The sequence below is a fragment of the Brassica rapa genome, chromosome A07 (assembly GCF_000309985.2).
Source record: "Brassica rapa cultivar Chiifu-401-42 chromosome A07, CAAS_Brap_v3.01, whole genome shotgun sequence".
NCBI classification, from domain to species: domain Eukaryota; kingdom Viridiplantae; phylum Streptophyta; class Magnoliopsida; order Brassicales; family Brassicaceae; genus Brassica; species Brassica rapa.
This window is the reverse complement of record NC_024801.2, coordinates 1349240-1375967: the sequence shown is the minus strand read 5'-3', so window position 1 is coordinate 1375967 and position 26728 is coordinate 1349240. Positions and strand designations below refer to the sequence as shown.

At 39.8% G+C, this 26728-nt stretch overlaps 5 protein-coding genes across 6 annotated transcripts; 1 reads left to right on the top strand and 4 right to left on the bottom strand.

The window, feature by feature from the left end:
* Positions 1–1865: 1865 nt before the first annotated feature.
* Positions 1866–5968, bottom strand: LOC103828358 (WD repeat-containing protein 75). The gene is made up of 16 exons (XM_009103965.3): positions 5604–5968; positions 5341–5526; positions 5061–5234; positions 4570–4978; positions 4375–4493; positions 4215–4292; positions 3962–4102; positions 3827–3871; positions 3572–3738; positions 3411–3489; positions 3250–3326; positions 3051–3180; positions 2829–2961; positions 2583–2749; positions 2342–2504; positions 1866–2264 (listed from the first exon to the last, which is right to left on the bottom strand). Exons 1-16 carry the CDS (start codon positions 5721–5723, stop codon positions 2050–2052), a joined length of 2403 nt encoding a protein of 800 aa, XP_009102213.1. The 5' UTR covers positions 5724–5968; the 3' UTR covers positions 1866–2049.
* Positions 5969–6244: 276 nt separating this feature from the next.
* On the bottom strand, positions 6245–8074 carry LOC103828357 (actin cytoskeleton-regulatory complex protein pan1). Of its 2 annotated transcripts, XM_018653244.2 has the most exons (4): positions 7651–8074; positions 7318–7415; positions 6489–6580; positions 6245–6449 (listed from the first exon to the last, which is right to left on the bottom strand). In XM_018653244.2, the coding sequence occupies exons 1-3, from the start codon at positions 7892–7894 to the stop codon at positions 6527–6529; spliced, it is 396 nt and encodes a 131-aa protein (XP_018508760.1). In that variant the 5' UTR covers positions 7895–8074; the 3' UTR covers positions 6245–6449; positions 6489–6526. The 2 variants fall into 2 exon arrangements, with proteins under 2 accessions (XP_018508760.1, XP_009102212.1); XM_009103964.3 differs by having other exon boundaries at positions 6255–6580; positions 7651–8060.
* Positions 8075–10915: 2841 nt separating this feature from the next.
* LOC103828356 (adagio protein 2) lies at positions 10916–13421 on the bottom strand. Its single transcript, XM_009103963.2, has 2 exons — positions 13065–13421; positions 10916–12718 (listed from the first exon to the last, which is right to left on the bottom strand). The coding sequence occupies exons 1-2, from the start codon at positions 13295–13297 to the stop codon at positions 11098–11100; spliced, it is 1854 nt and encodes a 617-aa protein (XP_009102211.1). The 5' UTR covers positions 13298–13421; the 3' UTR covers positions 10916–11097.
* Positions 13422–19251: 5830 nt separating this feature from the next.
* LOC103828355 (adagio protein 2) lies at positions 19252–22709 on the top strand. Its single transcript, XM_009103961.2, has 2 exons — positions 19252–19724; positions 20855–22709. Exons 1-2 carry the CDS (start codon positions 19492–19494, stop codon positions 22470–22472), a joined length of 1851 nt encoding a protein of 616 aa, XP_009102209.1. The 5' UTR covers positions 19252–19491; the 3' UTR covers positions 22473–22709.
* Positions 22710–23931: 1222 nt separating this feature from the next.
* Positions 23932–26614, bottom strand: LOC103828354 (adagio protein 2). The gene is made up of 2 exons (XM_009103960.3): positions 26263–26614; positions 23932–25762 (listed from the first exon to the last, which is right to left on the bottom strand). Exons 1-2 carry the CDS (start codon positions 26484–26486, stop codon positions 24160–24162), a joined length of 1827 nt encoding a protein of 608 aa, XP_009102208.1. The 5' UTR covers positions 26487–26614; the 3' UTR covers positions 23932–24159.
* Positions 26615–26728: the final 114 nt, after the last annotated feature.

Here is a 26728-nt window from a genome sequence, read left to right as displayed (position 1 = left end):
TTTTAAACGAAGATCTGCAAAAAATTATTCTACTATTTATTTATTTAAGTTTGTTTTGTTCTACTTCGATATTTTTAGTTTTCAATTTGAAATATATAGGACCATTCAGTTATTTATGAAATTAGGTTCGGTTTGATTATTTTAGTTCCTGGTTCAGTTCGGATGACAATACTAGAAACCAACTAATATCTGATATTTTTGGGCCTTATTTAGTTCTATTTTCGGATAATTCGAGTGAAAATTCAGTTTTAAAGATTTTTGGATAAACATCAGATAGTTCAAATACATTTAAATATTTTGGATTAAAAGTATTATGGTAATTTGATTCTTTCAGGTAATTCAGATAATTTTAAATATTTTGGATGAAAATATCCAAAATATTTGGGTAACCTGTTTTTCAGATGGTTCGGTTTGTAAGTAATAATTTTAAAAGTATTTGCTAATTTTAAAATAAATATAATTGATATTTTTAGGTAATATAAATTATATTTAAAATATTTGGATACACATTTGGTTCCTGGTTTGATTCCGGTTCAATTTTAATTTTTTTCGAATCTAAAGTAGAAATCACTTGAATATTTGTGAACATCAATTTGGTTTCAGGTTCAATTATATTTTTTGGTTCTTAGATCTCTGTTTATATGCACATGTATAACTTCATCTTTTTTCATCTTATGTGGTTAATAAAGTTTCTCAACAAAATTAGCTAGCCATTCCTTTTTATAATCTTATTGGTTGATCCAGTATTTTCCGGAAAATAAAACACATTTAATGCTATAGAATAGATTGAATATCACACTGTTCAATTCGAATTTAGAATGCTTTCTAGTTAATAGCAGGAAATAACCGAATCTTCTATCACATAACTAGACTTAAGCCCAAATCTAGACTTCCGGTATAGATTTGACTTTATTTCAAAGAAAACTGAAACTCCCAAAAAAATTAGTAACACATTCCTAGACCTCACCTACTACTTGATCACAGCTATGCGGGCAGCCACTCCTTTTTCAACCTTCCATTTTAATCTTGGATAAATATTGTGTTTAATTTTGAAGGAATAAACAATGATATTTCATCTTCTCAAAAGTAGAAAGCTTTCATTTTACCAAAAAATAAAAATAAAAGTAGAAAGCTTTTCCAATATGGAACACAAACCTTACAAACTATTGTCCTATTTGCATGTGGACATAAAAAAATAAAAGTTATGTGTCCCAATGGCAAATATACTATAAGATAATTAGCTCAACATGTCGGACCACCAAAAAAAACCTATAGATAAGCCTAAAACCATAAATCATTAACTAATTTATTTTTGTATTGCCAACTTAATAATGCAAGATGCTTGTTGGAATATTTGGAATATATAGTTTCTTTCTTGTGGGTTAGGAACACCTGACTCGCTTTTACAAATCATTGAGAAATCTAAAACCTCCCCCAAAGAGTTTTTGTTCCGTGTCTATTCCATTTGGTATGGTTCAACACATCAAACCACGTTGACTTCGATTCAAACCAAAGCTCCAGGTGAAACTCTCTCAGTGTAGTCGCAATTGCAAATTTCGTTTGGTTAATAGGATTAATCCCCGGTTCTCAGAGCTGTTAACTTGGGTGCAACATGTTTAGCCAAGACCAAACTAAAACCATACACATGCAGCCAAGAGATACATTTTTTGGATGGGGAGAGGGAAGCTACATTAATCCAATTAAAGATTTATTAATGTTTTTATACTAAAACGTCTAAAGTAAGAATATTTTTTCCTATCATCTAAAATAAATTAATAGGAGATGATTTAGTATAATGTAAATAGAACTCATTTCTTCACATAAAACATTTAATCATGAAATCGTTACTATAATAACTTTCATAATTTGTAATAAAATAATAAATTAGTATTAAAAATAAGTTCTTGTTTTGATTTATATTAATTGCACTAAGAAAACAGAAAAATACAAAGACTGCTCACCAAAGTCTGATGCAAAATGAGAGTTCAGTTTGTATCCTAAAACCTTACAAAACCTTTTCTTTGTGGCTAAGTTTGTGTAAAGCCTCTCTCACTCCACAACAGAGTTACTTTTCTCCATTAGTGACTCAAAGAACTCACCACATAACTTCTGAAGAGGCGGGAAGTTTAGTGTTGAACCGCTGAATATAGTTTCCCACGGTCTCTCTGACGATACAAACGGTGTCGCCAACGACTCAGCATCATCCTTTCTCTTCTTGTCATAGTCTGGTAACTGTCCGTACAGCGATGTGTATCCAAAATCTCCTAAAAAGATTGAGGATATATTCCATTAATAAAGGGGATTAATACAAAGTTTCCTTCTTGATATGTTTTGAACTTACCTGTCTCTTCGTCACCAACAAGACCCTCGTAGTCGATAGCGCTGCGCTCATGTGTGTCATCACTGTTGGGGTCGAACACAACATACTCATGGCTTCCATTTACATATGCAAGACGAAGCTGAGACTTGTCTCCTTCAAGAAATGAGATTGATCCTCCCTGAGCCTGCAAATGCAGACATGGTTTCACTCGTTAGTTTTCATCCAATCTCTCCTTTACCATTTAAAACTCTTTGTGTCATACCTTCATTACGGTCCATATAGATACAGGCTTAGGATCTGATCCGTTAAACAAGAGAATGGCACCATCTCTACCGCGGAAGATATTCTTCTTAGATTTACTCTTTCTGAAAGATTTTGGGACCAGAGCCAAGACAGCAAAAGTGGACGAATCCACTGCAGAAGTGACAGCTGCAGAACGAGAAGAAACGTTTACTAAGCAAACGCACAACAAGAACTTTCAAGAAGAGGTTTTAAAGAAAAGATTTACCTTCTATGCGTAACTCATAAGACCATGATAAAGACAGCTTTGATGTATTCCAAACAGATAGTTCAGGTTTTGGAAAATTTGATGCAGCAACAAGGAACTCAGACTTCCCAACGAAACTGAGCTTTGTGATTGGCTGTAACACATTGAGAGGTTTAAACATCAGTCTTTATAAGAAAGACTCTTAATTTTTTTTGGATGGAAAACTGTACAGGTTTTTTTTACCGTAAGAGTGGCTCCTAAGACAGACAAGAGAATGTTCTTGTTCGGATTCCAAAGCGTAATAACATTCTCAGCCGCAACAGCCAGAACAGTGCCATCCCCAGAGAAAGCAGCAGCAGTCATTGGCTTCTTCCTGAAAAATCATTCAAAAGGGAATAAGAATATATCATTTTGATTCCTAATGCACAGACAAAGCTATTACTTGTAAGAGCCAACTGCATGACATATCCAGCTAGAGTCCTTATCCGTCTGGCTCTTGTCGCTGTTGCAAACCCAAATCTGATACGCCAAAAGTGATATCAATAACAGTTTTTATAAAAGATACACTGGGAGATGTAATATAGAATCAGTTTTTAGAACTACCTTGAAGTCACCACCAAAGGATGTACTAACTGCCATGGAACGGGTAGGGTGGAAGGCAATGGCTGAGACACCAGCATCCCTGTAAGATAAACAGAAGGAGAAATATTGGGTGATGATGATAAATAAAGATTTGAACATTAGCAGAGGGATAAGTTGATTACTTGTGAGGTTCGTATACGATTGTGGATAAGGTGAAAGTTTTGTTGTCTGGTTCAGACTCCCAAAACTTGAGGGACACTAAGCCTCCTATGCCATCTTCCGGAAGTTTCACTTCGGTTGTACTCATCACTGACCCATCCAGGGAGAGAGCAACAGCTGTCACCACAACCTGTTACCATATTCCCAAATTAGTCAACTAAACAAACAATAATAATCTTTTACATATAAAGACCAAATAAAACATGAAATGTACTTACTGTGATTTCATCACCTGGTTGATGGTTTCTCTCACAAACTTGAACCTGCAAAAACAATAATAATTTTACGTTATCACATACCAGCTTATAGATGATAATTCATGGACAACACAAAGTGGAAAAGAAGATAATAACCTCTGAAATTCCACGGTCATTAAGGAGATTGTATAGCTGAACACAATAGTTCTCTGTGCACAACGCAGCTATGCCAGAAGATCTATCAAAAGCAACAGTACTAGACAAGCCTTCGTACATCTTAGGCAATGATGGGGGAGGCTGAAAACCAAAAACACAAACTGAAGTCAATGCCAAATCAAAGGAAGATATAACAAAGGTTACTAGAAGACAAGGTTTGAAGATGTTTAATTTATCAGATTCTAAGACGAACCTTGATTCCAGAAATGGTCCTTGAGATCTCCATGGAAGGCATTTTAAGCAAATGGATCTGGTTATCTGCACAAACAACCTGCAGCTCTTGCTATCAGTAAAACATATGCTTCCAGCATGTTATGAGTTAGATCAGTCTGAAACAGCAATCTTCGACTTACGGAAGAAAGAGTTGGTTCTGGAGACCAAATGAAGTACAACAAGGGAGACCCTATCCTTGGTAAGAACTTCTTCTTCCCCGTGTCCAGCTGCCAAACAACAAGCACCCCTTCCCTTCCCCCTAGAGAAGAGAGTAAGAACACAGAGTAAGAACACACTTTCAGGAGGTTAATAATCAGAAAATAACTCAGACGCACCTGAATACAAGTATGCTCCATCGGAAGAGAAGTTAAGGACATTAACTTCAGCAGAGTGCCAATGCCACGTGGTGCAAGACTCAGCATCATCCCCATCTCTCACCCCAGGGTTGTCCAAATCAACCACTGATCTCACACTCTTCTTCTGACTACCCAATGCAAGCTTTCTATTACCGAAGCCTCTCCAAATCAACACTCTTCCAGTCACATCTCCAGCGGCTATGATCCTCTCCGTGGGATGAAAGGCAAAAGCATTGATAACCTTAGTGTGATGCAACGTCATCTTCTTGGCAACTGCGTTCCTTGACCCTCCTCCAGAAGGAACACCCCATACATGGATTTTGCACTTGTGGCGGATTCCGAAAAACTCCCCAGAGGGAGAGATAACTATAGACTTTGGCTCTTCCGTCTACACAAGAAGATAAAAGCAAAACGATTTCAACATAATAATCGCTCCAAAAATGAGATTAAAAAACTCCATTAAAGCTGACCTCTTTCAAAGTATCTCCACGAGAAAGACGCTCCTTAGCTAGGTCAAACCTTCGAATGTGTCCACGCAGCTCCTTGGACCCTTCTTTAACCAGACTCGCATCCTCAACAGAAACATAAGCAACTAACTTACTAGAATCTACTTGTTGAGGCTCACTCAATAGAGAAGGAATGACCTAGAAAAAAAAAAACAGAAACAACAAAGACTATCAAAGCCAAAGTAATAAACTTTAACATCACAAAGAGATTATCAAAGCCAAAGTAATAAACTTTGTGACTAACCATAGAGTAAATGGGAACTTTGGCATCAACGGTTTTCAGAAGCTCAGGTCCTGAGAAGTCCCAGTAACGAATCATACCGTCTAGAGACGCGGTCCAGCAGTAAGAGAGGATCTTCTGAGCAGCGGTCGAGGCAGGGACGACAAGAAGAGTCGTGACTGGAGCTGTGTGACCTTCAAGGGAAGTAATCTAAACAAAAAAAAGATGAAACCTTTGAATAAACTATTCGGAAAGGAAGAGACTTTGGTGGTGGGAAAGTTGGTAACCTGTAAGCCAGTGGCGGCGCTGAAAACGGAGACGGTGTTTCCTGTGCAGACGAGGAGCTTCTTTGCGTCGTTGGAGAAGGAAGGAGGTGATGTCAGGTGGCTTCTACCGCCGCGAATCATGGCTGCTAAAGTTGAAGGAGAGGCGGAGGGAGGTTCAGGGTAGAAGGAGGCAGACGCGCAAAACTTGGTTCTTTTAAAAGCCCTAAACCCTTCTTCTTGTTTCTTTCGATTTTTCTATTTTATTACATTCCAATATTTATTTTTTAATTTAATCGGGAAATGTTAAAAGAGATTTGAGAATTAATGTTTGGGACCAAACCAAGTGGAAGCATTGGGCTATTATTGTCATTAAGTCAGTCAGGACCAGTGGGAAATTTCTTACAACTGGGCTTTTTATGAGCACTAATAAATATTTACAAAAACTAATTCTGAATAATCAAGAAATGCTAGAAAAATAGTTTGTTTTTTTTAAGAAACACCTTTAAGTAAATGTTAGTAGAAGCATATAAATGTTTTTAAAAATTATTTTAGTGAGATGAAAATGCAAATTTATACTATTATTTCATGAAATACAATACAAATATGCACAAAAATCAACTAACATAATAATTTGACCCTCCTAATCACTAGCTCTACTTTGATAGAAAATAATAATAATAATTGTTTGAACTGAGACATAATAACATACATATGATAAGATTTGAAATAAATAATGTGATTAAACTTACAGCAAACCGAATGATCAATGCAACTCCATTTTCCTTTGGAGATTTTAACCATTGTTAAATAAACACTACAAAGAGCTACCTACCAAAACAGATCTCTAAGGTTAAAATGGAATCAATGATTGATCATCTGAAGAAAACAGATCTTTCTTCTTTGGAGATTGGCCAAAGGGAGAGGAAGTTGGTTTATATGGTTGCTTATACGCTTTGTACTTTCCCAGGCATCTCATTTGATTTCACGCTCTTCATTTCCTGAAGTTTAAGTGCAAAAGAAGATAAAAAGAAGAATGTTAACCACACAACACAATATGCTTTTTAGGAACACATGCAACCAATCAATGTCTAAAAAAGAGTAACTCCAAAACCAATCAGTGACACTTTTGAATACCAGTTTTAATATTCACCATTTATGTGTTCATTAGATTTAGAGTAAGTCCAAAACCAATTAAATGACGCTTTTGACTACCAATCGCCAGTTTTATAATCACCATTGGCTGAAGATATGTTTTGTTCCTTCCACAGTTGTGTTCATTAGCTTAATGACTTACTCTATTTTTTACTCTAAAATAGAGTAACTCTATAATAGAGTTTAAATTTGCTCCAATGATACTCTATTTTAGAGTAAAAAATATAGAGATGAACAAAAAAAAAACAAATTACTCTATATTTAGAGTAAACCTATTTTTCACTCTATTATAGAGTGGTAAATAGAGTGCTATTGGAGCATTTTTTACTCTAAACTCTATTTTAGAGTGAAAAAATAGAGTGGGGTAGGAGATGCTCTGAGAAGCAAGACTAGAACTAAAGACTAAAGAGCAAAAAAAAAAAAACATTTAACTAGCTTTGCTACAAAGCTTACTCAAAATGTATAGTATTAAAAATAAAGTTATCCAACTAACTAGTTAACTACATAAAGTGATGAATCAAAGCGAACAAAGAAGTCAATATAGAAACTAGTACACAGAAAGATTCATGAAAGGAAAACTTACAGATCCTTTGCCTTCGTAGTACTCGTCCAAAGCCCATTGGTACTTAGATTGGTTTAACCCAAACCATCTCACCAAATGATCATCCACGCTTGAATGTGCTGTAGTAAAATGGTTTTAGCACCACACAAACAAGAATGTCAAAGTTACAATCTTTTACCAAACACACAGAAACAGCATGAAAATCCACAGTCCATGGTGTACATTAGCAATACTCTCCACCTTAATCTACCTCACAAATATATAATCTTTAGATCGATTTCTTCATCAATCATCAAGAAAGTTAAAGGCAATCTCAACACGCAAGATCCGTAACTTTTTCCTCAGATTTCTTACCATTTTGAACCTTTGTGGCGGCGTTTTTGAAGAACCCCAAAACCGAGCCGTCCTGTGCAGAGGAAGCCACCGATTTAAACTGCTGCGGCGGAGGGAGAACAGGCGGTGGAAGGTTGGGCTTCTGAGAGACGGCGGCGGGAGATTCAGGTGGTTTTGGAGTGGCCGGAGGAGTCATGAAGACAGTGTAAGGACCGATTTTGCCGATGACCGGAGGAGGTGTTGATGGGTCTTTGTTGATCGGCATCTTGACGTGGGAAAGTTTCTCAGACAAGAATCTAAAAAGGGAGAAGAGGATGTGCTAGTTGTGCAAGTTGCAGACAGTGAAAGTGAAGACGGTTTCTCTAGAGAGATAGAGATTCCTCTCTCCGTGTTTCAAGTGTAAAATGTACTTTACTTTTCACACTCACCAGAGTCAAAGTCACAGCTCACATTTTCATTCTTTTTTTTTCCACCGAACTTTTTATATTTTATTTCTGATATTTTCAATTTTAGTCTCGAGAAATTTTCCTTACAATTTTGGAAAAATAACCTGAAACTATTTTTTAATTGAATAATTACACTCTTTTTGAACTAAACTATTCGAATTAAATTTTATCATTTTATTAATATTTAAACCAAAATTTCAGTGAAAATAAGAATAGACATATGAAAACTGAATTGTGTGAACAAAGTTTTTAACTGTGCAAATGATTGATATTCTAAGAATTTTTTATTTTAATTGAAATATAAACTTGCAAACGAGATTGGTTTCAACTAAATTGACATATTTTTATATAATTTTCTTTATAGTTTTGTCAAAGGGTTTATTTGCTAAATAACCAAAAAATAAGGGAAATTAGATTTTTAGAAAGAGAATAGAGAGAGATAGGAAGAGAAAGTAGAAGAGAGGAGGTGTTTTTAGTTAGTTAATGAATTTTGGTTTTTGTTGTGTATAGTGAATGCAATTTCCCTTTGTCAAACCTCTTAAAGTTCATAATATTGTTTTGTAAAAATGCGAAGAGATGGAAGGAGAAGAGTATTCGTTGCTAATTTTGTCTAACATCTCAAATCAAGTTTAACAAGTAAAACTGAAAATTTTGATATATTTTTCTGTAAATAAAATTCATGATATTAATATCAACAAATAGATAGACACACATTAACCAAATTTAATTCAGATTCTAGAATCATATGTTATTCAGTAATTTTTTTTTTTATTATTGGATTAGATTTGAATGGATTAATAAGTGTTTTTATCAATATACACTTGTTATTTTGGCTAAATTTGTATTATTAGGGTTTTCAGTTTTTAATCACCACATCGTATTTATACATACTAATTTTGGTCTTTTTGATTTGTATAATCAGCTTCTTTATATCATATATTTCCACTTCAAGAAAAAAAGACTTTACTGAGTTTCTATCTTTTACAAATTTTAGTTACTTTTCTGTCTTTATCATATGAAGTTGAAATTTCTATATATCAAGAAAAGGTTTACAAGATAGAAACATTTTTTTTATAGTTGTAATGTGATTCTAAAGGCTTTCTATGCCCAAAGATTAATCATTATGAAGTCCACATGATCCGTGTTTTCGTACCACTTAAGACGTTCCGGATAGCTAAGGGAATCAAAACCAGAGCGGTACTCACAGCTGTGAACCCTTTACCACTAGACCAAGACCACTTGATTTACAAGATATAAACTAAGGGTATGAATGGTGACCAGGGAACGGTGAGGAATAATGCATTCCCTAACGTTCCTAAAAAAATCACCATTCACAAGGAATAATAATTCTCTCTCATTCCCTTTCATTCCCTTTTTTGTAGAAAATTTAAGAACAAAATTATTCCTTGTTAAATTTGATAAGGAACAACCATTCTTTTTCATTCCTGATATTTTGTTCCCGTACATTCCTTTTTTATTCGTTCCTCTTGATTTCCGAATGGTCACCAGTCAGACCCTAAATAGTGTACTTGTGTGTGGTGATTAATACAGTTTTATTTGTAAGTTCAGTTAAAGAGATAACTTCAATGAAAAAAATCTTAAAAAGGGAAGTAATTTTTGGGAAAGTTAATAATTATTATGAAAAAAATTCTTGTAACACAAGATTAACAAAAAAAGATATACTATCTCTGTTTCCGAAAGTAAAATTTTCTAGATTTATTTTTTGCTCCAAAATGATAGTTTTCTAAAAGATTAAGGTACTTTTTAGTAGTTAATGTTTAAAAGTTGTATGCTTTTAAGAAACATTAATTGAAAATATTTGAATTGGTTAAATACTATTGGTTGATATTTATTGGAAAATGTATAATAACATAAATAATAAATTAATTATAAATATTTAATATATTCTTAATATGTATGAATACTCTAGAATTTTTTTTTTCGGGAAATGAGAAAGTATGTATCAATCTAGGCCTGGGCATTTCGGGTATCGGTTCGATTCGGGTATTTTGGATTTCGGGTAATTCGGATAGAGGCTAGAGGATCCATTTAGTGCTTGGCCTATTTTTGGTTCGGTTTGGTTCGGATAGTTACGGGTTTAGTTCGGTTCGGATAGTAAATGTAAGAACCGGAAAATATCCGGAAAGTTCGGTTCTCATTTGGATCCGGTTCGGGTTCGAATAGTTGGGGTAGTTCAGATAATTTGGATAAAATATTTGGTTATTTAAGGTAAAATAGCAAATAATTAGGATGATTTAGATAAAATATTTGGATATTTCCGATTACTTTGGATATTTCAGATAAAACTATTTGGATAGTTTTGGATACTTTCGGGTAGTTTGGATACTTTATAATAATTTAGTTATCCTCAACTATTTTCAGATACTTTTAATAGAATTTTAAATTAAAAATATGTATTTAGTGATGTTATATGTATATATAATTAATATTTTTATATATTCGAGTACCGTTCGATTCTCGGTTCGGTTCGATTATTTCGGATATAAAAATATAAGAACCATTCGGATATTTGAGGGTATTGGTCCGGTTCCGATTTCGAGATTTTCGGTTCGGTTCGGGTTCGGTTCCGGTTATTTTGTCCAGGTGTAAGCGCAACAAATGTGTGGAATTATATGTTATCACTTATCAGAATAAGATATGTGAAAGAAAAAACAAGAAGCACATGTTTTAGTATTTATATATTATTATTTTACTGTAAATTCAGAACTTGTTGTAAATTTAGTTATTTGATTTATAATAATCTATTTATTTTTATTTTAATATGCATCCACATGTGTCTACTATAAGCCAATGAATTTAGTAAAACCTTACAGATCTAATAAAATATAAAAACCAATAACTCCCACTAAACTTATATAGTTTACCTTTAATGTTGTTAACAATGAAAATAAATTTATAGCTTTATACAACATAAAACCTGCACGATAACCATCTAATATCAACAAACTCACCATGCGCAGAGTAACTACAAACATTTGAGTTTCCATTTTGATAAAAACACCTAGAAGATCCTCTTTTCTTCATGTCTTGATGAGCTGATTGTAGTACTAGAGGTAGCTAACAACAATTCATGCGCTTCATTTAGCATCCACTCTTCTCCGGTTTGACCACCTAAGATGACCAACCTAGTTCCTCCGATCACACAAGTGGTGTGCCCCCACGCAAACCGTGGTGGACTTCCCTTAACACTCAGTATCCTCCATGCAGGATTATCCTCTGCAGGATCAAGAAGATAGAGCTGAGACGCCGAGGCAAGCCCTGCAACCGAACCACCAAATATCAAGACTCTACCACCAGGAAGGCTAACCGCCACATGATCTAGCCTCGGTGGTGGAGCTGCCATGCCTCCCGGAAGGCTAGATCCATAACCAATCACCGGTCTCCAGCATGGTTCATCGTTGCTAAGATCCATTGTGAATACATCGTTAGACCGGAATCTCAAAGTTCCCAATTTCGCAAGACCACCAAACATGAGGATCTTGCGGTCACCATAGACGGTCAAGGTATGTCCAAGGCGAGATGGAGGAGACCAAGGAACTGGTATCTCCCTCCAAGTTGGTGTATCCATCGAAAGGTCAAGAAGAAAAGTATCGTTAAGCAGAGCACCTGAATCAGCACAACCACCAGATACAATCAACTTAGTTCCATCGAGTGTGCACGAGCTATGCCATGATCTTGGTATTGGAGGGGCCAAACCAGATACTTCTCTCCATGTAGGCGGGTCTGCATCAAGGTCTAATAAGAAGACATCGTTGAGTAATCCATGGCTCCCGTAACCTCCAAAGACTACTAAATGGGATCCGTCGACACAAGAAAGAGTATGACCCCAGCGACCAGGAGGAGGAGAGTTAACCAGAACTGATTTCCACTGGGGACTAGTGGAGCCAAGATCCAACACAAATGTATCATTCATCGGTTGCATGTTCACACCTTCACCACCAAAGATAACAATCTTATTCCCAACCGCACATGCGCTGAAATTACACCGGGAAGGCTCAACAGTACCACCAAACGTAAACTTCCTCCACGCATTTGCTTCATGTGTGGTAAACTCTCGGGCCAATCGCACCCATCCAATCCTCTTTTCACCGGGAATACTCTCGAGAACACGTGTAGCTTCGGTCCCCCACGTGTTTTGACAAACCATTCTCCACACATCATCGTTCTTTGTAACCTCATTAAGCCGCCGGCACACACAACCCACTGATGCAATATCGGACGGAGCCAACTGAGACAGTATCTTGAGAGCTATTACCTCATCACTCAGCTCGAATATCCCACATAGTCCACGAGAAACATTACGCTCTCCGGTTGGTAAAGCAGAGGAAAATGAACGAGATCTTCTTGGAATTTCTTTTGCAGACAAGTCAGGAAATGAGCTGAGATCGATATCAGCATCGGTGAAGGAGAGAACACCTATGAAATGAGTGATCTCGTCGTCTTCACGGATGGGGACAAGACGCAGCTTGTTCATCAGAGGAGACCCATCTTTCCTGAAGTTCAACAACTCGCCCTGAAACTCGATGCCTTTTTCTAGACATTGTCGCATCTTTGACACAACAGTGGAATCTACAGAGGGATGCCTTCTTTTAGCATATGGACCTCTACACTGCAAGAACCGGCTGCCAAAAGAAGAAGAAACAAATCAGAAGGGAACAAACAACTTAACAGCTAAGAGTAGTAGTTGAGGGAATGATCCCTCACAAGCAATAGAACAAAGACCAAATTAACAACACAGTTCAACAATCAGAAAGACAAAGCTCTCCACTTTATAGCTTTGTTCCTCTATAACCAACTTCCAATTCCATGATTTCGAATTTTCTAGCTACGAATACCATTCAAGATCCTCTATAGTATCCATACCAACAAGAACCATATTAACGAATCGAAAGTTACTATTTTTTCCATCAACACAAAGCTCTGTCTAGCAACATCTTATCAACAGCACAAAAGGGTAAGTAAGCTCACCAGTTTCTACCAATAACTTCCTCGGCGCGGTACCCAGTGACAATCTCGAAGACGGTGTTGACGTAGATGATAGGTTGGTCTGGCTCTAGAGCGTCGCTGACTACAAACCCACACGGCGTCGTTCCAGGAAGACTAATCTCCGGAAACGGAACCGGCCCGCTATCTCCGCCGAACCATCCATCTTCAGCCACCTCATCTCCGTCGCTGAGATCGGAATCGCTGTCCCACTCCATTCGATTTTGCAGCCCAAACCTAGAAATCGCCAGAAGAAGAAGAATGAAGATAAATTTAATTTTGATCAAGAAGAGCCACGTGGGTAAAGCAATTGATTCGGTCGGTTTGTGATGACTCGGTGAACTCACTACCTCTCCTTTATTCACCTTAACCGCTTTCTCAACCTTCCCGGTTTACGTCATATTTCTTCATTTCCCCCCGAGTTAATTTGATCACTTCGGTCAGTGCATACCACTGGTTTAATGGTTTGGGTTTGGTTTAATGGATTCAATTTTTTTAAGAAAGGTGATGCTGTGTGTATTAGAACATTTGAACAAGAAATGGGTTTTTAATGAATAAATTTAAAATTCATTCGAAAAAACATAAAAGATATATTTTCCATCGCTGAGACCTTCTCAGCTTGCTGATCTTGCTTAGGAGGCATAATCAGGTTCTGATACCAATGATAAACCTTAGGTTAGGGGTTATCTGATCGTAACAAGAAAGGGGAGAAGTATAGAAGAAAGAGATAAGAGGATAAGATATTTGTTGTGATCAATTATGATAAGATCAAATGTTTACAAGCTCTCAACATAAGTAGTAAACGTAAATATAAAACGACATCGTCTTCTTTTATTCATATGACTCTAAACCTCTATTTCAGAGGGAGTCTCTCCTCTTCCTCTTCATTACTTCCTAGCCACGTCTCTGCTCTCTCTTCGACCTCATCCTCTTCTGCACAAACGCTAGAGGCACTGCCAACTTATCATTACCCTCCCGTAGAAGACCCAGTTTGTCCTCAAGCTGACAGTGAGGAAACTGGTCCTTAAGACGCTGCAACGGTTCCCATGAATTCTCAAACTCTGGTAATCCCGACCACCTAACCAACACCTCAATCTCCTTTCCTGATCTTCGAATATCGACCAACTCTTCCGGCTCAGCATTCCACTCAAAAGATGATGATATGATCAAAGGGAGCTCCTGCACATTTGTTGTGGGTTCTACTGCAAGCTTCAACTGCGACACGTGAAAAACAGGGTGAATCAGACTGTGTGCCGGTAGCAATAACTTATACGCCACCTTCCCAATCCGCTTTTCAATCTTATAAGGACCAAAGAAACAAGGCGCTAGCTTCTCTGCTCTTCGGTACGCTACGGACGTCTGTCGGTAGGGACGAAGCTTAAGATAGACCCACGTTCCCACATCAAACTCCACATCTCTTCTCTTCTTGTTGGCTGATGCTTGCATCCTTGCTTGAGCTACAGCCAAATTGTCTCGCAATTCTTGCAGTAACACATCACGCCCTCTTATCATCTCTTCAACCTCCGCATTTGCAGTAGGCACATCACCAAAACGAAGTAACTTCGGAGGATCACGCCCGTACAACGCCTTGAAGGGTGTGGTGTTGGTGGCAGAGTGATGTGAAGTATTATACCAGTATTCTGCCCACGGTAGCCACTGAACCCACGACGAAGGCTTACGACCCGCAAAACATCTCAAGTAGGCCTCTAAGCATCGGTTCACTACCTCCGTCTGACCATCCGATTGTGGGTGATAAGCTGTGCTCTTGTGGAGAGCAGTGCCCTGATTCTTGAACAATGAAGACCAGAACTGACTCAGGAAGACTTTGTCGCGATCTGATACCATTGTCTCAGGGAACCCATGTAACTTAATCACCTCTCGTATAAACACTTCAGCAACTGACTTCGCGGTGAACGGGTGCTTGAGAGGAATGAAATGGGCATACTTAGTAAGCCTGTCAACTACCACCAGAATCACATCGAACCCCTTTGAGAACGGGAGGCCTTCTACGAAATCAAGGCTAATATCAGTCCAGACCTGTAGGGAAATTGGCAAAGGAGACAACAACCCCGCAGGTGACAGTGTTGAATACTTATTCTGCTGACAAACTGTACAAGCCTTGATGAACTCCGTGATATCTGCGCGCATACCTTTCCACAACACTTCTCTAGACATTCGCTTAAATGTCTTCAATACTCCTTCATGACCTCCCACACTGCTGTTGTGAAATTGCTTCAAGAGAGCTGGGATAAATGGTGACTTTGCCGGAATCACCAGCCTGTTATCCTTAAGGAGCAACCCTTCTTTCACACTATAACCTTCTGTTCCCTCTGCTACTTCTTGCACAAACCGAATAATCTGCTGAAGAACCTCATCTTAAGCTATCTGTAGCGCTAATTCCTCCTTATCGATCGTCAGGGGCGCTGTTAATTGAAGTTCTCGCATCTCCTCCTTACCAGGAAGACGTGAGAGAGCATCAGCCGCTCTGTTCTCCTTCCCGGGCTTATACTCAATAGTGTAATTGAGCCCCAACAACTTCGAAGCCCACTTCTGTTGCTCAACAGAAACCGCCCTCTGCTCCAGTAGATGTTTTAGACTCTTTTGATATGTTCGTATGGTGAACTTGTGACCAGTGAGAAAGTGTCTCCACTTAGTAACTGCAAACACTATGGCTAGCAACTCTCGCTCATAGACTGACTTCACACGGCCCGTGCTTGAAAATCCCTTGCTAATAAAAGCAATAGGCCGACCACCTTGCGATAGCACAGCCCCTATACCCACACCAGAGGCATCTGTCTCCACCACAAATGGCCTCTTGAAGTCTGGTAAGATTAACACTGCTAGCTGCGTCATGGCCGTCTTGAGCATTAAGAACGCCTGAATTGCCTGTGCTGACCATTTGAACCCTTTCGTCTTCAGAAAATCCGTGAGTGGCCGCGCTATTTTTCCATATCCTTCTACGAACCTTTGGTAATAACCCGTTAACCCCAGGAACCCTCTCAGTGATGTAATATTCTTGGGTTGTGGCCACTGTCTTACCGCTTCTATCTTCTCAGGGTCTGCTGCTACTCCTTTTCCTGAGATGATATAACCCAAATATGCTATCTCTGACTGACCGAAAGCACATTTCTTTGCAATGGCATAGAACTGGTGGTCTTTTAGCAACTGTAACACGACCCTCAAGTGTTCTCTATGCTCTTTTTCATTCTTGCTGTAAACAAGAATGTCGTCAAAGAATACCAAGACAAATTTCCTCAACCACGGCTTGAAAATATCGTTCATGACTGATTGGAATGTCGCCGAAGCATTGGTGAGCCCGAAAGGCATAACCAAGAACTCGTAGTGACCCTCATGAGTTTTGAAAGCAGTCTTCCCAACATCCTCAGCTCGCACTCTGATCTGATGGTATCCTGACTTCAAATCCAGCTTAGAGATGATGGTAGCTCCTGCTAACTCATCCAACAGCTCCTCGATCACGGGTATAGGATACCTATCAGGTATGGTGCTTTTGTTTACAGCCCTGTAGTCTACACAAAACCTTAACCCTCCATCTTTCTTCTTTACCAGCAACACTGGACTCGAGAATGGGCTAATGCTCGGGTGAATAATCCCTGCTTGCATCATCTCCTTTACCAGCTTCTCAATCTCATTTTTCTGCGTATGTGAGTATCGATAAGGCCTCACGTTGATAGGAGATGTTCCATCTTGTAAGGTTATCGCATGTTCTCTCGTACGCTTGGGAGGTAGTCCCTTTGGCATTTGAAACACCCCCGCAAAGGTCTTCAACAGTGCAGACACAGCTCTGCTCGGCACAGTCTCGATCTTCTTATCATTACTCTCGAACAATGTCTGTAATTCCAGCAGGTAAACCACATCCTCCTTTTCACAGAGCTTCTCCATGGCATTTAAAGACACTTGCGCAGTTAGCAACTCCGGATCACTGCATATTGACACCCATTTCTCCTCTGACTGAAACCGCAAAATGTGTAACCCCCAATTGATGCGTGTCTCTCCCAGCTTAGCCAACCACGAGTATCCCAGCACCAAGTCTATTGTTCCCAGCTCAAATCTTAAAAATTCCTCCTTAATCTTAACTCCTTGTATCTTCACTTCGACTCCTTCACACTTTCCCGATCCAGCAATAACTTCTCCATTTCCCACTGCCACTCCAAAGTCTATAGTCTCCTCCACTGGAAGACTCAACTCTTCCACCAGTTGTTTGGATATAAAGTTACAAGTGGCGCCGGAATCAATGAGAACGATCACTTCTCTCTTGCCAATAAACCCTTTCATCTTCATGGTTTTCTTGGATGTGATTCCCACCATCGAGTTTAATGACAAGACGTGTAACTCTTGCTCGGACGTATTCTGCTCCTCAGATCTTTCCTCATCGCTAACCACCTCCTCATCCTTTTCTTCACCTTCATCCAATTCCATTTTTTTTAAACGCTGGAAAGCCTTGCATCTGTGACCCGCAAAGAACCTCTCTCCACAATGACGACAAGAGTTTTGGATTGTTCTCCTCTGCTCACTGCCCTTGTTGTCTCGTGGTGACTCACTAGACTTTCTCGCAGGTGTATTCTCTCCTTGTCTTACCGAACTATAATTGGATGAATAGCTTCGGTGATTCGAGTTAAGTGCCGGTGCAGAGCTAGTCCTTTGAAAGGATCTAGACTGGTAGGCACTGCGCTCGTTCTCTTGTTCCTCTATGATCTTTTCCATGTCTACGATCTCATCCATGCCTACAGGTCTCAATCTCACCACTTGCTCTCGCAATGTACGCTTCATTCCGCGCAAGAATATTTCTTCTAACACGTCGTTTGGCACATGAGGCACTTCAGCTGATAACTCCTCAAACATCTCACGGTATTCTGATACGGTTCCTGTTTGTCTCAACCGCAGCATCTGACTGAGTATAGTACCTCCTCCCGATGGTTTAAATCGTCGCCTCAGCTTGGCCTTAAAATCCCTCCAGTCCAACGGCTCTTCTCGGTTCTGTATCGTCCTCAGCCAAGTGACTGCACAACCCGTCATGCTTGACATAGTTAGCGACAACTTTTCTCCTTCATCGGTTTTATTAACAGAGAAGCATTTCTCCATTCGGAAGATCCAATCATCTGGGTTCTTCCCTTCAAAGTTCGGTAGCTCTAGCTTCTTCGGAGGAGAATCCAGCTTCTGATGAGCTGAAAACCCTGATGATCCCGCTTGATACGACGGGGTGTTGAAATCCATCGATCTAAGGGGTATCGCCTCCTCCGGTACCTGCAAAAGGCCCTTCTCTGGCCGGATCTGTAACCTTTGAGCCTTAGGAACAGATCCCTCGGTCTCACGGTAACTCTCCTTCGATTCAACCTTCTCCGGGCTGGCTACCCTCGCCGGTAGCTGCTTGAACATCTCCATGACTTGCTGGTGATGTTCGTCTGCGTTTTTCTCCATCGCTACGAACTGGCGGTCATGTCTCTCCGCCACGCCTCGTAACCCATCAATCACACCCACGAGACTCGCGATCTGACCCTCCATCGCTGAGACCTTCTCAGCTTGCTGATCTTGCTTAGGAGGCATGATCAGGCTCTGATGCCAATGATAAACCCTAGGTTAGGGGTTATCTGATTGTAACAAGAAAGGGGAGAAGTATAGAAGAAAGAGATAAGAGGATAAGATATTTGTTGTGATCAATTATGATAAGATCAAATGTTTACAAGCTCTCAACATAAGTAGTAAACGTAAATATAAAACGACAGCGTCTTCTTTTATTCATATGACTCTAAACCTCTATCTCAGAGGGAGTCTCTCCTCTTCCTCTTCATTACTTTCTAGCCACGTCTCTGCTCTCTCTTCGACCTCATCCTCTTCTGCACAAAAGTTAGAGGCACTGCCAACTTATAAGATATCTTTGTTTTTTTCCGGTTTAGCTGACCATGGAAAATGGAAAGATCTTGTATATGTTGGTGTTGTATGGAACTGATCTTTGCTTTCAATAAAATTTGTTGACGAAGAAAAAAAGAAGAGACTCACTTGAGATGTATGTGACTATGTATTAAAAAACCAAACCAAAACAAACCAGACGAAAAATCCAAATCCCTAAACCACTGGAATGCAAGGAGGGAGGTAATGAAATTAAAACGGGGAAACGTAGATAATATCTGTAAACCGGGAAGGTAAAAGAAACTGAGAAACCGGTTAAGATAAATAAAGGAGAGGCACTGAGATCCCATATAGTCCCGACCCGAATCAATCCCCTCTTTCTTCTTCTTTCATCTTCAAATATCATCTTCCTCTCTCGATTGCTTTGCTTGGCTCTTAATCAAAAATCAAATCTTTTTCATCTTCTTCTGCTGGGTTTTCAATTGCGATTTCTGGGTTTGTCTCAATTTCGAGCCTTTCCCCCCTTTTATTTGGTTGCAAAATCAAAATGGAGTGGGACAGCGATTCCGATCTTAGCGGCGGAGATGAGGTGGCTGATGATGGATGGTTCGGCGGAGGTAGCGGGCCGGTTCCGTTTCCGGAGATTAGTCTTCCTGGAACGACGCCGTGTGGGTTTGTGGTCAGCGACGCTCTAGAGCCAGACCAACCAATCATTTACGTCAACGCCGTCTTCGAGATTGTTACTGGGTATCGAGCTGAGGAAGTTATTGGTAGAAACTGGTGAGCTTACTTTCCTTCAATTTTTGCTGCTTTTGTCTTGTCTGAATTACTGTTTAGGGACGCCAACTATATAGTTTGTGATGCTTTAGAGAAGACTTTGAACTTTGTCTTTGTACTGTTTACTAGACAAGCTTTGTTTTTGTCTGAATTGCCACTACATACTTTGTGTGTCTGTCATGAATGATGTTACTAGAGAGAGAGAGCTTCCATTAATATGGTTCTTATTGGGGATCTTGAATACCTTCTTTTGGAATCCGAAGTTGGTCATAGAGGAACAAAGCTATAAAGTGAGGAGGAGGATACATGTTACTTCTAATGTTTTCAGTATCATTTTGTGTGTATGAGAGATGAGGAGGCTTTGTCTTTGTGATATGTTTTCTTTCTTTTTTGCATCATTTAACTTAGGTTATATGCGTATAATTTGATCTTTGCTCTATTGCTCGCGAAGGATCATTCAATCAAGTACTAGCTGGTAAGTTAGGTTGGATACGATGTTACTAGAGAGAGCTCTGTTTTGTCGGGGGGAAATTTATAAATTCTTCTTGAGGAGCTTGGATTCGATGTTACTAGAGAGTTTCTTTACCCTTTAATTTTGAAGTAGCGAATCTTGTGGTATGGATGTGATGTCACTAGATAGCTTGTTGAGGAGCTTGAATACTTTTTTTACTAGAGACGTTGTTGAGATGTTACTAGAGGGCTTGCCTTCTTCTTTACCCTGAAGTAGAGAATCTTGTGGTATGAATACGATGTTACTAGAGAGCTTGTTGAGGAGCTTGAATACGTTCTTTTTGTAGTCTTAACTAGAAAACATATCGGGAACAAGTCGAAATCATACAATTGATAGTTGGTTATAGAGGAACAAAGCTATCAAGTGAGGAGGATACATGTTACTTATAGTGTTTTCAGTATTGCCTGATTAACGCCAACTACATAGTATGTGTCTCATGTCTTCGTGTTGTTGCGGAAGACTGGGAGAGCTACGTCTTTGTGATATGTTTTCTTTCTTTGGCATTAGTGAACTGTTATTTATTTGATCTTTCTTCTATTACTTGTGAGGGATCATTCGCTCAAATACTCTTATCTGTTACGTTGTTAGTTCCCTTCTGATATGTTTCTTCTTCTTATGGCAGCCGGTTCTTGCAGTGTAGAGGGCCATATGCTAAAAGACGACATCCCTCAGTAGATTCCACAGTTGTCTCCAAGATGCGACAGTGTCTAGAAAAAGGCATCGAGTTTCAGGGAGAGTTACTCAACTTCAGGAAAGACGGGTCTCCTTTGATGAACAAGCTGCGTCTAGTCCCCATCCGTGAAGAAGACGAGATCACTCATTTCATAGGCGTTCTCTCCTTCACAGATGCAGAAATCGATCTCGGCCCCTTTCCAGACTTGTCTACAAAACCAATCCCAAGAAGATCTCGCTCATTTGCCTCTGCTTCACCAACCGGAGATCGCAACGTCTCTCGCGGACTAGGTGGTATATTCGATCTGAGCGATGAGGTAATAGCTCTCAAGATATTGTCAAAGCTGACTCCCCCTGACATTGCATCGGTCGGTTGCGTGTGTCGGCGGCTAAATGAGTTGACGAAGAACGATGACGTGTGGAGAATGGTTTGTCAAAACACGTGGGGGACCGAAGCCACACGTGTTCTCGAGAGTGTTCCCGGTGCAAAGAGGATCGGTTGGGGGCGACTGGCCCGAGAGTTTACAACGCATGAAGTAACTGCGTGGAGGAAGTTTTCGTTTGGTGGTACTGTTGAGCCTTCTCGGTGTAACTTCAGCGCCTGTGCGGTTGGGAATAGGATTGTTATCTTTGGCGGGGAAGGTGTGAATATGCAACCGATGAATGATACGTTTGTGTTGGACCTTGGCTCCACTAGTCCTGAGTGGAAGTCTGTTCTGGTTAGCTCTCCTCCTCCTGGTCGCTGGGGTCATACGCTCTCTTGTGTCAACGGCTCTCGTTTAGTAGTCTTTGGAGGTTATGGGAGCCATGGATTACTCAATGATGTCTTCATGTTAGACCTTGATGCAGACCCTCCGACGTGGAGAGAAGTATCCGGTTTAGCCCCTCCCATACCAAGATCATGGCATAGCTCGTGCACACTCGATGGAACCAAGCTGATAGTATCTGGTGGTTGTGCTGATTCAGGAGCTCTGCTTAACGATACGTTCTTGCTTGATTTGTCAATGGATACACCAACTTGGAGGGAGATACCTGTTCCATGGTCTCCTCCATCTCGCCTTGGACATACCTTAACCGTGTACGGTGACCGCAAGATCCTTATGTTCGGTGGTCTTGCAAAATCCGGAACTTTGAGATTCCGGTCTAACGATGTCTACACGATGGATCTTAGCGAGGATGAACCGTGCTGGAGACCGGTGATTGGGTATGGATCTAGCCTTCCAGGAGGCATGGCAGCTCCACCGCCAAGGCTAGACCATGTGGCGGTTAGCCTTCCTGGTGGTAGAGTCTTGATATTTGGCGGTTCGGTTGCAGGGCTTGACTCTGCTTCTCAGCTTTATATTCTTGATCCTACGGAGGAGAATCCGGCGTGGAGGATACTGAGTGTTAAGGGAAGTCCACCGCAGATTGCGTGGGGGCACACCACTTGTGTGGTGGGAGGGACTAGGTTGGTCATCTTAGGTGGTCAAACAGGAGAAGAGTGGATGCTAAATGAAGCTCATGAATTGTTGTTAGCTACCTCTGCTACTACAGCATCATCAAGACATGAAGAGAAGAGGGTCTTCTAGGTGTTTTTATTCAGAATGAAAACTCAAATGTTTCTTAGTTGCTCTGTACATGGTGAGCTTGTGAGTTTGAGACGTCCCATGTGTTTGTTAATATTTTGATTTAATGGTATTTGTATATGCAAAATTTAAGAATTTGATTTGTATATTCCTTTTGTAGTAAAATTTTGTAGGTGACCTGATGAGCCAAAACCAAAAACTTGAAAACTGATATAATAAAAGAATTCCGTTTAATTTTTTTTTTAATTCTAGTTCCCTTTAATATATTAAAATTAGCTCAACATGCAATTGGTAACAAAAAAAATGACATGGTTAGTATATAACTATATATCCATATCATAAACACATGGATAACGTCTAGACCTGGTTGCAGAAAGAACCTTTAGTAACTCCAGCAGAAACGGAATGGTTTACTTTTGAGAACCGTATCATATTAACGCAATATATATTGTTATCAAATTCCTTGGTCAAAACTTGTGTTGAGTTTCTGACCAAAGTAGCTAATGCATATGGAGATTGATGTCTTCCTCAACGAGAGCAAGATGTATCATTGCTATAATCTATACTGTATGAATGATCCCTTCATCACTTTCAAGACTTTTGATATAATCCATTTTCTTATGTTCAAATTTCCCACAAAACCAACAACACATGTAATGTTATTTCTTGTTTTGTCTGACATGGTTGTTGATATAACGATCAATCACTCTCTTAATGTTAAATGCACAACCATACTTTAAGACCTTTTGTCTGGTTTTGATATCCGCGCATTGATTAACCACTGTTGACATGTCAACAACAACTTCAAGCCTCATAACATTGTCTTGATGCGCTTAATGATAACCTAATGCAAAAGGAAATCATGGGACATAAAACATCATAACCAACTCTAACCATGATCATATATCACAACCTAGTACCTACAAAGAGAAATGATCACAACATGAGTGACAAAACCAAGCATCCCATCCCACAAACTAAAGCCGCAAAAAATAAAATAAAATAGAAATTGAACTAGTGTTGAAAGAATAACTGCAACACCATCAGCAAAAAAGACCTATGCCACCCTATGTCACCATGTACCTCTATTTTCACCGTCACCAGGTCCATAGCCTATAGTATTACACCATTTGCATATCATAGAAACCAAATCTCCAGACCAAAACTGAAACTTCACTTGTTTTTTGTTCATTTGAAATATTATTGATCAAAGGTGGAATACAGAGTCATAATACGAGCTGGTGGATTACAAGATTTCCTCAGGAACAAAAACCTAAAAGAGGTCCATAGTCTAACACCTCTGTAATTTTAACATCATTTGCATCATAGAATCCAACTTTCTAGACAAACACAGAAATTTCACCATTTATATTCTTATTTAATAAAGGTAGAAGTTTTTGGCGAAGTACTAAATTTAAATTTTAACATTACCAGTGTAAAATTTTCATATAATTTGAACAGATTTAAAGCAAACAGTAGATAAATAAAACAGATTAAACATTAAGTTTGGTTTTTGGATCATCCGGTCACCTACAAAATTGTACTACACAAGAAGGAATATACAAATAAAATTCGTAATGTAGAATATACAAATACCCTTAAAATCAAAATACTAACAAAACATGGACGTCTCAAACTCAACAAACTCACCATGTACAGAGCAACTAAGAACCATCTAGAGTTTCCATTTCTAGAAGAGCCTCTTCTCTCCATGTCTTGATGATGTGATTTTAGTACTAGAGTTGGCTAACAACAGCTCATGAGCTTCATTTAGCATCCACTCTTCACCTGTCTGCCCACCAAACACAACCAACCTAGTTCCTCCGACCACACATGTCGTGTGTCCCCACGCAAACTGCGGTGAGCTTCCCTTAACATTCAACACTCTCCACGCCGGTTTCTCCTCCGTTGGATCAAGAAGATAAAGCTGAGAAGCCGAGTCAATCCCCGCAACCGAACCACCAAAGATCAAGATCTGCCCACCCGGGAGACTAATCGCCACATGATCCAACCTCGGAGCTGCCACGCCTCCAGGAAGGCTAGTTCCATACCCAACCAAAGGTCTCCAGCACGGCTCATTCTCACTAAGATTCATCGTGTACGCATCATTAGACCGGAACCTCCTCGAACCATACTCCGCAAGACCACCAAACATAAGGATCTTCCTGTCACCGTACACGGTTAAAGTATGTCCAAGGCGAGATGGTGGAGACCATGGAACTCTTATCTCCCTCCACGTCGGTATATCCATTGACAAATCAAGCAAGAACGTATCGTTAAGCAAAGCTCCTGAATCAGCACAACCACCAGATACAATCAGCTTGGTTCCATCAAGCGTACACGAGCTATGCCATGATCTTGGTATTGGGGGAGCTAAACCGGATACTTCTCTCCATGTAGGAGGGTCTGCATCAAGGTCTAGTAAGAAGACATCGTTGAGTAATCCATGGCTCCCGTATCCTCCAAAGACTACTAAACGAGAGCCGTTGACACAAGAGAGCGTATGACCCCAACGACCAGGAGGAGGAGAGCTAACCAGAACAGACTTCCACTCAGGAGTAGTGGAGCCAAGGTCCAACACGAACGTATCATTCATCGGCTGCATGTTCACACCTTCCCCGCCGAAGATAACGATCTTGTTCCCAACAGCACAAGTGCTGAAGTTACATCGAGACGGCTGAACAACACCTCCAACGGAGAACTTTCTCCAAGCAGTTGCTTCGTGTGTGGTAAACTCTCGAGCTAGCCTCACCCAACCGATCCTCTTCGCGCCGGGAGCAGTCTCAAGAACACGTGTGGCTTCACTCCCCCACGTGTTCTGGCAGACCATTCTCCACACGTCATCGTTCTTCGTCAACTCATTAAACCGCCGACACACGCAACCAACAGACGCGATATCACGTGGAGTCAACCGAGACAAGATCCTGTAAGCCATGACCTCGTCGCTCAGCTCGAATATCCCACACAGCCCACGAGAGACGTTACGCTCTCCAACCGGTGAAGCAGAGGTGAAGGAGCGATCTCGCTTTCTTGTGATCTCTTTTGCAGGAGACGGTGCGAGTTTTGCGTCTGTGAAGAAGAGAACACCTATGATGTGAGTGATCTCGTCGTCTTCACGGATAGGGACTAGACGCAGCTTGTTCATCAAAGGAGACCCGTCTTTACGGAAGTTGAGCAACTCGCCTTGAAACTCGATGCCCTTTTCTAGACATCTTCGCATCTTGGACACAACTGTGGAATCTACTGAGGGGTGGCGTCTTTTAGCATATGGACCTCTACACTGCAAGAACCGGCTGCCACAAAACAAAGAAACATAACTCAGATGCAAACGAAACAAAGATCAAACATATATAAACATGAATTACAACAAACTAAGACCAATACGCATTTGATTATATCACACATTATTATGTCAAAATGATATTAAAAGTTCAGTAACGCATAAAAAAGAAAACAGCACAAAGAGACACAAACTATATAGCTGGCGTTCCTAAACATTAATTCAGACAAAACTCTAAAAAAATTCAGACAAAACAAACATTGAATTCAAACATACTAAGACCACAACGCATTGATTGTATAGTATAACAAATTATTATGACATGGTTAAAAGAAAACATGAATAGTTCAGTAACGCATAAAAATTAAAATATCATAGAGACAAAGTCTTCCCTAAAAGACAGAACACAAACTATGTAGTTGGAGTTCAGACAAACTTTTCAAAACAAAAAAAATCAGACAGAACAAAGCTCTGTCTGGTAACACAAAAGGGAAAAAGAGAAGGAAAACTCACCAGTTTTTACCAATAACTTCGTCAGCGCGATAGCCAGTGATAATCTCGAAGACGGTGTTGACGTAAATGATGGGGTGGTCAGGGTCAAGAGCGTCGGTGACCACGAACCCAAACGTCGCCGTTTTAGAAAGACTACTCAACGGAAACGGAATAGGTCCGTTATCTCCGCCGCTGAGATCGAAATCGCTATCCCACTCCATCTGATTTTTCATACAGGACATCATGGCCTTTGAAACACAGAAGAAGAGTAGAAGAAGATATTTTTGAATTTTGATATTTTCGATTTCTAATTTAAGAGGCAAGCAAGCGAACGAACCAATAGAGAGAAAGAGAGGGGGATGAGATATTTGTAGAGAATAATAATATCTTAAGATATTTCTATATATTCGGTCGGTTGATGATGACTCACACTGCCTCTTCCTTTTTCCTTCATCTTAACCGGTTCTCCTCGATTAATTACCTTCCC